This window comes from Beta vulgaris, chromosome 1, assembly GCF_026745355.1.
Source record: "Beta vulgaris subsp. vulgaris cultivar EL10 chromosome 1, EL10.2, whole genome shotgun sequence".
Lineage (NCBI taxonomy): Eukaryota > Viridiplantae > Streptophyta > Magnoliopsida > Caryophyllales > Amaranthaceae > Beta > Beta vulgaris.
The window spans coordinates 1,722,593-1,732,169 of record NC_079202.1 but is presented as its reverse complement, the minus strand read 5'-3'; the positions used below and the strand labels follow the sequence as shown (position 1 = coordinate 1,732,169).

At 34.7% G+C, this 9,577-nt stretch overlaps 2 protein-coding genes across 3 annotated transcripts; one reads left to right on the top strand and one right to left on the bottom strand.

The window, feature by feature from the left end:
* Positions 1-74: 74 nt before the first annotated feature.
* On the bottom strand, positions 75-5,038 carry LOC104902028 (protein NPGR1). Of its 2 annotated transcripts, XM_010689695.4 has the most exons (6): positions 4,716-5,038; positions 3,995-4,326; positions 3,515-3,773; positions 1,853-3,066; positions 986-1,133; positions 75-777 (listed from the first exon to the last, which is right to left on the bottom strand). In XM_010689695.4, exons 2-6 carry the CDS (start codon positions 4,220-4,222, stop codon positions 467-469), a joined length of 2,160 nt encoding a protein of 719 aa, XP_010687997.2. In that variant the 5' UTR covers positions 4,223-4,326; positions 4,716-5,038; the 3' UTR covers positions 75-466. The 2 variants fall into 2 exon arrangements, with proteins under 2 accessions (XP_010687997.2, XP_048503741.1); XM_048647784.1 differs by lacking the exon at positions 4,716-5,038 and having other exon boundaries at positions 3,515-3,652; positions 3,995-4,133.
* Positions 5,039-8,041: 3,003 nt separating this feature from the next.
* Positions 8,042-8,428, top strand: LOC130592051 (uncharacterized). The gene has a single exon (XM_057396141.1). The coding sequence runs from the start codon at positions 8,042-8,044 to the stop codon at positions 8,426-8,428; it is 387 nt and encodes a 128-aa protein (XP_057252124.1).
* Positions 8,429-9,577: the final 1,149 nt, after the last annotated feature.

Here is a 9,577-nt window from a genome sequence, read left to right as displayed (position 1 = left end):
TAGATTAAAAAGAAACAGACTAAAAAAAGTGCGTAGATTAAAAAGAAACAGAGGGAGTATTACAGAATAAAAAATAAGAGGGAGAAAATGAATGATCATCAATTGGTCAAATATCCAATACTAGGAAAAAAATGAGAGATTGTGGGTGAATGAGCTACTTCCACATACAACAAAAAAATTGTAAAATTCTAAACTGCAGCTTACAACTTACAAGAAGATAGCACATGGTTACAAGAAGATAGCACATGGTTGCAAATACTGCACTACTGACCAACCACTTAGCCAGAAATCTCATCTATGTACAAAAACACCAGGTGAAATACAAATTATTACCACAACATATTAGATACAATACATGGACTTAATTTTAGCACAAAAATAAGCTGAACAGATTTAGCTTTTCTGCCATAAATAATACTGTCAGAACCCCTCTGAGCTCCATTAGTTGTCAGGACCAGAAAAAGCTTTATAAGAACGATTGGATAGGTACTGTGGATTTCAGTTCACACGCAGCTTGGAAACAGTCAGCAGCCTGTGTTATTAAACCTTCTTTCTTCAAAATCAAGCCAAGGTGCAACCATGCATCATGATTTGTTGGGTCCAATTGTAGGGCATTCATTAAGAAGCTTTTGGCTATAGGGAGAGAAGTCGGAGCAAGTTCCATGAACACTTCGGCTGCTGAAACTAAACCAGGAACATAATTTGGATCGATTGATAGTGAGACAGAGAAAGCCAGAAGTGCTTCCTTGTATTGTTGTCGAGCCTTGAACAGTTTACCTATATGACAGCAAAGTTATCAGTGAGTGAGTGAACTATTATGGCTAGATGGAGAACAGTTCCCCAGCAAACAAGTGATACGAGGTAATTTGGTAAATTTACTTGATACGAATCCCACACCAATTCTGTCTTGTTCACTGGAGAATTGTTTTCATCTAGTGTTTTTCAATAATTTGCAACTCTCTTCCTTTCTTTTTTCATGACTTACCTGCTACATGCCAACTTTGAGGGCTGTAAAAGTTGATTGACTTTGCTCTTTCCACACAAATTTCAGCATCTCCCCATGATTCAAGCCTTGTGTATAAGGTGGACAGATCTTGCCAAGCTTCCATCTCTAATAATTTCATTTCCGTTGCCTGTCAGAGGATTAAGAAAACCTTTAGATTCACAAGAACGAAAATTATCTGTCAGTAACATGAGTTACAGGATATGCTAACAAATCTTCTTATATTCATAAAAAAACATGACCCCTTGAATAGAATATCCCACATGCTTCAAAGACACTCCAATAAAATAACCAACATGCTAGTACCAGGCTATGAAGATGGTTTAGATGGTACATGAGACAGGTTATTAACTGGAATTTTAAATGATAATAATAACACTATTAATAAGGAAAATATTGACGAAATATCTGAATTTTGGGCCATAAGATCGATTGAACTAAGAAAAAGTACAGAAAAAATTCAACTATGAACCACAGTATCGAAAATTGACTTGGTAACATAGAAGTTGGAACTTCAAGCATCTAAAGCACTCCAAAGAATGAAAAACTAACATTACTAAGTGAATCTTCTCATCCGACATCATTAAGAAGTTATGTCTTTTATATCTTTAAGTGATTGGATACCTCAATGTCAACCTTTGACATCACTATATCTATTCTCATTTCCAATGTTCTCAATTTAATCAAATTTTGTACATCTTAGGTCTATTTTTGTTTGATGATCCATAATTCAGTATGTTTTTGTGAGTTCCTCCTATAGTTGATAAGAATAAGAAACGTGCTGATGCTAGCTTGAACTAACCTGCAAGAAGCTTAAGCAAACATCAGATGATCAGAAAATGCACATACCTCCAGACCTAGACTCTTAGCATTGCGCTTCTTTGCTGCTTGAATTTGTGCCAGCAGAAGCACATAGTTCTCTATAGCTTGCTTGGGGTTCTCTTGAGCAATCTGTATAACAGCCTTTAATCTTAACAATTGTAACCGATCGATGCCGGTGGTTTCATCCAAAGCAATATCAACTATGTCTTCAGCATCTTCAAATTGCTGCTGTGCAGAAGCTACTAGAGCCAATAGCTTCCACCCTTTCCCTGAACTTCCAGCCAACATATTGGAGTACAACTTGGTGTAGCTAAAACTAGCATCAAGGTTCCTTTGTGCGGCATTTTCCAGACCCAGGTTGAATATCAACTCTGGATCATCCTTCGCAATCGGAAGCGCGTCGTTTAGGGACTTTAGTGATCCCTTCCGATACATCTCCCTCTCTAAGTTCGATATAGATACTCTGGCAGCATTTGAATAACACCTCCCTAGGAACTTATGAGCCTGAGCCATAAAATGCTTATTTCCATCACCGGCCAACTCAGTAACTTTGCGGCAATAATTGATTCCTTCTTGAGCAAGGTTCAAATCTTCCGTACATAACTTTGCTCCCAACAAAAGAGAAGGGATGTGGGGTATTTGCTTTGACTCAGAAGGTCCTGTAATCTTCCTTACTAGATCTAAAGCCGCCTTGTTCTGCCCAGCAGCACTATAACAAAGTGCAAGAATGTACCATCTCTCAGCTCTGTTGTAGACTCCTGGAAGGACTTGCTCCACGTGATTCGCGAGAAACTCGAAACTGTTACACATTGATAATGCAAAAGAGAGATGATCCATAATTTCCGGGTCCCACTCAATTTCGTTACATGATGCTTTTCTAATTAGGATAAACAACAAAAGGATTGCTTCCTCCAGATTATTCCTAGGGGTAGATGGACCCCATATTTGTAGCTGAGGGGGAAGGCCCACTTCAACACCACCATAAATCAACATAGCAGCTAGCTTCTTCTGGGCACTAGCTAATGTCTCAGGATCCAAGTTCCAGGGTTTCACAAGAGCTTGGCGGTATGCTACAATGGCTTCATCAAGACACCCTGCTTCTTTCCATAGTTTAGGAAGCAATTCCAGTGCCTTGTGAAGCATCTCTTGCATCCTGCTATCTTTACTGAATTTTGCTGGCATTCCATTAGGTAATGCCGATTCAACTATGTCTACAATCATTTTACACTCCCTAGCAGCCTCTGGTAGATTATGATAACAGCATAGCACAATTAGTTTAGATGGTATATAACAGGTTTTTAATCATATAGTACTGTACCAGAGCAAGAAATAAAATATGCCCTTTTAAGTAATTCCTTCAATTTGATATCCTCTGCCATCTGGTAATGATTGGATGAGTTTGATCTTGAGGTTACAACTTACAAACACACACATGTGCAAGTATTCTTAGCTTTACTGAACTAATGCATACATTCAACTCATTCAAGACTGTTAACTAAACTTTAACTAATTACCAAGAATGTCGATTGGGGTACATTCAAGAGTGCATTATTTTGATTGAAACTGTTCACCCTCAACCCCCCCTGCTTCGTCCCATGCAATATTTGATAGCTATCCAACACATTTCTATTAGCACAATGCACACCATACAAAATCATAAATGCTTCTAATAATACTATGAGAAAGTACCTGAAATCCTCCCAAGTTCCTCCAAAACCTTAGACTTGAGTAGAATGGCTTCAAGGAGAAGACTGACCGAGTGCCAAGACATCACACCGGCAAGGGAATTATCACCCTTGGATTTTGGTTTTCTTGGCCGAGTGCGCTCTGAAATAGCATTGATCATTCTTGGGGTTAATGCTTTAATATCAATCCCTTCAAAAAGTTGTAGAGCAGCATCAAAATTCGCTTTCTGATATTCTATCCTGCCCAGTAAAGCTCTAGCTTCCTGATAGCAAATGATCACTCAATTTCAGTTCATTTTCTAAACTAAAAGAAGAAGTTGAAAACCAAAAACAAAAGAGCATAAACAATAGAATATAGCATTGTTATTAAAAAGACATAGAACAATTAGACATGATCAAACACAAGTACCCAATAAATTAAAGTTCAATGAGACCTAATCAAAACATAAGTATACTTAATAAAATGAAGTTGAAAATGCACCACCTCATAGTTTAATGAGAGAGCTTCCTTCAACGTGGATTCAACTTCATCTACATGAGCATCTTCATATTTTGATCCCAAATCTCCAGTAGTCCTTGAAGAAAAACTCTTCAAATCGCCGGTCCTCGACGACAGGCCGCTTACCGAGTAATCTCTCGTGGCCAATGACTCCGGTGACCGAGGAGCAGCCTCTTCAAATCTAAATTGCTCTCCTGAGCAAGCACACAACATTGTTCCTCTTCCCAACAAGCAACAACTTCTTTTTTCTTTCTTTTTAACAGACTTTTGAATTCAAAATAACACAACAATTGAATTTAAGCTTTCATTTTGAAGTTCTGCAATGTGTGCATTACCAAAGATAGTCAGAATCATGCAACAAATGGAAGAAAATTAATCAAATGGAAAAACACATCAGATCTTATCTACTAATCAACAGAACTTTCACATTACATGTCTCTAAATTTTAACCTTAAAAAGTTGATATATATAAAAAAACAGATCAACATTGCATTAATAAACTCTGCTGAAAAAAATAAAAGACACCCAAGTAATGAATCATTCAAATTTTAATAGAACATCATTATTATTACCCAGCAAAATCCCAATAATAAAAGAGCTTGGAGACAAAATGTTAGTAGAAGAATGAGATTTTAACAAATGCAATAAATGTGAAATAGAAGAAGCCAAAAAAAATGGTCAGAAAAAAACAATGCCTCGAAATTACCAACAAATTTTAAAACTGAAGCAACTCAGTTTTCTCTCTCGTCTTCTTCTACTGCCATGAAAGCAACATCTCAAAGAGAGAATCTTTACAGTTTCTCAGTGTTCTGGGGTTCCTGTGAGCTAAATTTTGGATATTTGAACAGTACTTTTTCTTGCCTATTTTTTGAAAAAAAACACAGAGCGAAAATGAAAACACCAAAATTGCATATAAATTTGTCAAAAAAGAAAGAAAGTTTTGAGCTTTGTTATAGAGTATATAGAGATCTAAGTTGAGTGCGCACTTTTTTGTCTTTAAGCGCCTTTTTTGTGTTCACCTGTGAACTGTTTGTGTTGATGAGTGCTGACCTTAGTAGAGTATGGGCTGGCAATGAAAATGGGTTCTATCTATCCTGTGAAGACTGTCAAGTGTGCACATTTAAGATTGGATTCTTTCTCTCTCTTCACTCTGATAATGCTTTCTGCTATTGCTGGTTGGGGATGCAGTTTAGGTTTTGATTTTCTTAGTTTATGGTTGGGCATTTGGCCAACATTAATTTGATTTTTAAATGTTGGGATTTTGACAATGTCTTATGGGCAGCTGGGGACTTCACTTACCCCCACAATTCCACAAACACAACACAAATATTGTCTTTTTAGTGTTTTTTATTTGTTAGTTCAATTTTTTTGTTTACTAGACTTTATCTCTATCAAATTTAAGCTGTTTCAAAGTCAATGAAGTTAAGATTGACTAATGATATATAGTCTAGGGGTGTTCATTTCGTATATCCGATTGGATTCGAAAGTTTGGATTTGGAAAAATGTGAACTGAATTTGATCCGAAAAAATCGAATATCTGAAATTTCGGACTGGGTATTGGAAAACTTAAGAATTGGATTTTTCAAAAATAAAAGTTCATAAAATAAGTTTTCGATCGGATCGGATCATCTAATATTAGGAATATCCGACCTTGAAAGCAGATATTTTCAGATATTTCAAATCGGATATTCGAAAAATCCCCATGTTTCGGATGGTCTGAAAATTTTCAGATATTCGATCTGAGATATCCGACAAATGAAAAATCGGATCGGATTTTCGAAAAATCAGACCGGATCAAGCGGATTACAAATCGGATATTTATAAACAACCCTAATATACACTCCAAAATGAAGAATTTTTCAAACAAACTGTCTTACATTATAAAATTACTTATTTGTAAACTAAATGTCTTACATTAAAAATATTGATAAAAATTTAATTTTAAAGCAAAAATATTTAATAAGCTGTCTTGGGTCATATTCTGATGGTTCACCACTTTTTTGGCACTAAATGTGTCTCTTTGGGCCTTTTACCCCTTCTTTTCCCTCAATTTTCACCCATTTTTTCATCCTCCTTCGAAATTTGATTGTTTGGAAAAGTAGAAAAAGTCAAAGTCGAAATATATGATTAACGGTCAAAATCCAGCCAAAAAGGTAGCTTTTAACAAGTTTTCTGTTTCAAAAGATAGTTTTTTGGGGCTTTTTTAATAAGTTAGTTTTTAACCAAACTTGTTTTTATAAGATAGTTTTGTGCTTTTATCTAATAAATTTTGTTGCTCTTTGTTGAATTTTTCTTTATTAAGCTCGCTTGATGATAATAATGGTTTAGAAACAAAGAAATACCACCTATTTAATTTGGGTGTCTTTCCTAACAATGGTTTTTTTCCCTACTACATACGGCCGTACGGGTCATATATTTGTTTGAAGCTTGATTCATAAAAAGGCCCATAATTTATAAAAAAGTGTTAGAAAATTAAAATTAAATTGTTTTCTAGAGAGTAGCTGCATAAAATCTTTCCAACACGTTTTTTTATATGAATTCCTATAAGTAATTTAACAACCCGCTATAACAAGTTCAGGGTAATACTTGTGAGATACGAAGAAGAATGATAGAATCATATTCATTGTCAAAAATTTATTTTACAAAGGTTTATATTTGTTTTTTTTGTTAAGGGAAAAACAAGAGAATATATGTGAGTATTTATCTAACGCAAGTTGGTTATACATACATACATACATACATACATACATACATACATACATACATACATACATACATACATACATACATACATACATACATACATACATACATACATACATACATACATACATACATACATACATACATACATACATGTGAGTATTTATCTAACGCAAGTTGGTTATACATACATACATACATACATACATACATACATACATACATACATACATACATACATGTGAGTATTTATCTAACGCAAGTTGGTTATACATACATACATACATACATACATACATACATACATACATACATACATACATGTGAGTATTTATCTAACGCAAGTTGGTTACACACACACACACACACACACACACACACACACACACACACACACACACACACACACACACACACACACACACACACACACACACACACACACACACACACACACACACACACACACACACACACACACACACACACACACACACACACACACACACACACACACCATAAATGAGCAAAAATGTTGTAAATTGAACAAAATCTTCGTAAAATGAGAAAAAAAATGAGCGGTTCTTACGATTATCACCATAAGAGTGGTTTATATATTATATATTTATATATAAAGATTGTCCTCGTGAATCAAACTCCAAATCGAATTCTGATGAACCGAATGCAACAAAGAGTTTTTTACTTCTGAAATTAAATAAAATTCATCACAAGGCTCAAAGAAACTTCAAGAATTTTGTATTGCCATCAACTTTTGTTCTCAATATCAATTCAAAGTAAGTTTCAAAATTACGTCTCATTCTCTTTCTTTACTTCAAATTTATTCTTGTTTATATATTTATTCATGTTTTAATAGTATTGCTTTATAGTAGTTGTAATTACCAGAGTATATTATCAGATATCAAGATAGTATATGCATGTAACTACAACTACTGTAAAACAATAATTTTAAAACGCGAATAAATACATGAAATAAATATATCAACAAAAATAAATGTGAACAGAAAGAAAATGAGACTTAATTTTCAAAAATTACTTCGAATTGATATTGAGAACAAAAGTTGATGGCAATACAATTTTTGGAGATGTTCTCTTACTAACTAGAATTTTTCACTCTGCCTTTAAATGGGAAACCATATTAGAATATTTTAGGAATAAAGCAACGCTCCACGACAATCAAGTAAACAATTGATAAAAAAGACATAAGCATTTGCATAATGGCAACCATGGCTGGGTGGAGCACCAGGGAGGGTGGAGCCACGGTCGAAGGAAAAATTGAATGTTGAACGTTTCATTGCAAGTGAAAGGGAAATGAGAACCGTTCTCAGAACTGATAAGTTTAATGACTTTCACATGCAAGGGGAGGAAGCAACGATACAAGAGATGCATGAAAGGCTAACTCAGACTGAGCGAAACATCTCTAACGAGCCAAGAAAAGAATATGATGATGTTCTTATGGTTAGTAAAAGGCAATCACTCAATAGGATTAGGACTGCTATTAAGAAGGACAAAAGCAAACAAGTTGCCAAGTCCGAAACTTCTGAAAAGCAAAAGACTAAACCAAAACCAAAAGTTGCTGATGAGCACTATTGTTACACCTGTAACAAGGTTGGTCACTGGAAAAGTAGTTGTCCCAAGTATCTGAAGGATCAAAACAAAGGAGTATCTAGTTCAGATATGTATGTTTATAGAAGTTAACTTAGCAACTTATGCTTCTTGGGTATTCGATACCGTTTGTGGCTCGCACATTAGTTGTAATATGCAAGGCCTCAAAAGAAGTAGAACATTGGGAAAAGGAGAAGTAGATATTCGCGTTGGCAATGGAGCACGTGTTGCTACATTGGCAGTGGGAGTGTATAGTCTACTTTTACCTTCAGGATTTATTTTAGAACTTAAAAATTGTTACTATATTCCTGCTATCACAAAGAACATCATTTCGATTCCTGTTTTGGATTCCGGAGGTTATTCATCTATATATATATATAAAGCTAGAAAAATTTGCCTATGTGTCAAGCTGTTACTCATTTCGCCACATGTCATCATTATACTTATTCTCATTGTTTTAGTGCCACGTGTAAAATGGATCAATTACAATCTTATAAATTTGGTAAGTTTCACTCAGCAAATGGAAGTACTTTACAATCATATTAGTTCGTGTATAATTCCGGCACAGTTGCTAACTAATAATAAACAATGTTAATATTGATATAACTTACCATTTTACATTACCATTTATGTAACTTACCCGTAGTCGTAGATTTTGATTATAATGTAGACAATTTATTTTGGAGTTGCGGGATTGATAATTTTCACAACTTTTTATATTGCTTAATTATTACTCCAGTAGAGTACATTATTATTAGATATTATAGTAGTATACAATAATTATCTTTACGTGTCATTTGTCTATATTAATAATGTAGGGGTAGCAATAAGTTCGAGTTGGATTAATTTCAAGTTCACCTGATTTCTATTTCAGGTCACTTACCCCTAATCCCAACTTGACTTGATTCTGATTTCAGGTCGAAAATTAGAATTTGAACCCGACCTTTTCGATTTCAGGTTGACCCGAAACCAACCCAAAATGACCTGATTTTAAATTTAATCATTGCAATAATTCAACATATTGAGTGAGTCTTGAATTCAAATGCCAACTTAATCAAATTTAGAATATTTAAGAAACGAGATTGGTCTAATACAAGTTAGATAAACATAGGTTGGCCTGCCTTGAATTTGACCCCACTTCAAAGTCAGATTATTCGGATTGTTTTGAGGTTCAAAAATTCAACCTGAACCTAATCCATTATTTTTTCTGGTCGGGTTGGGATGACCCATCTTTTTTTTTCA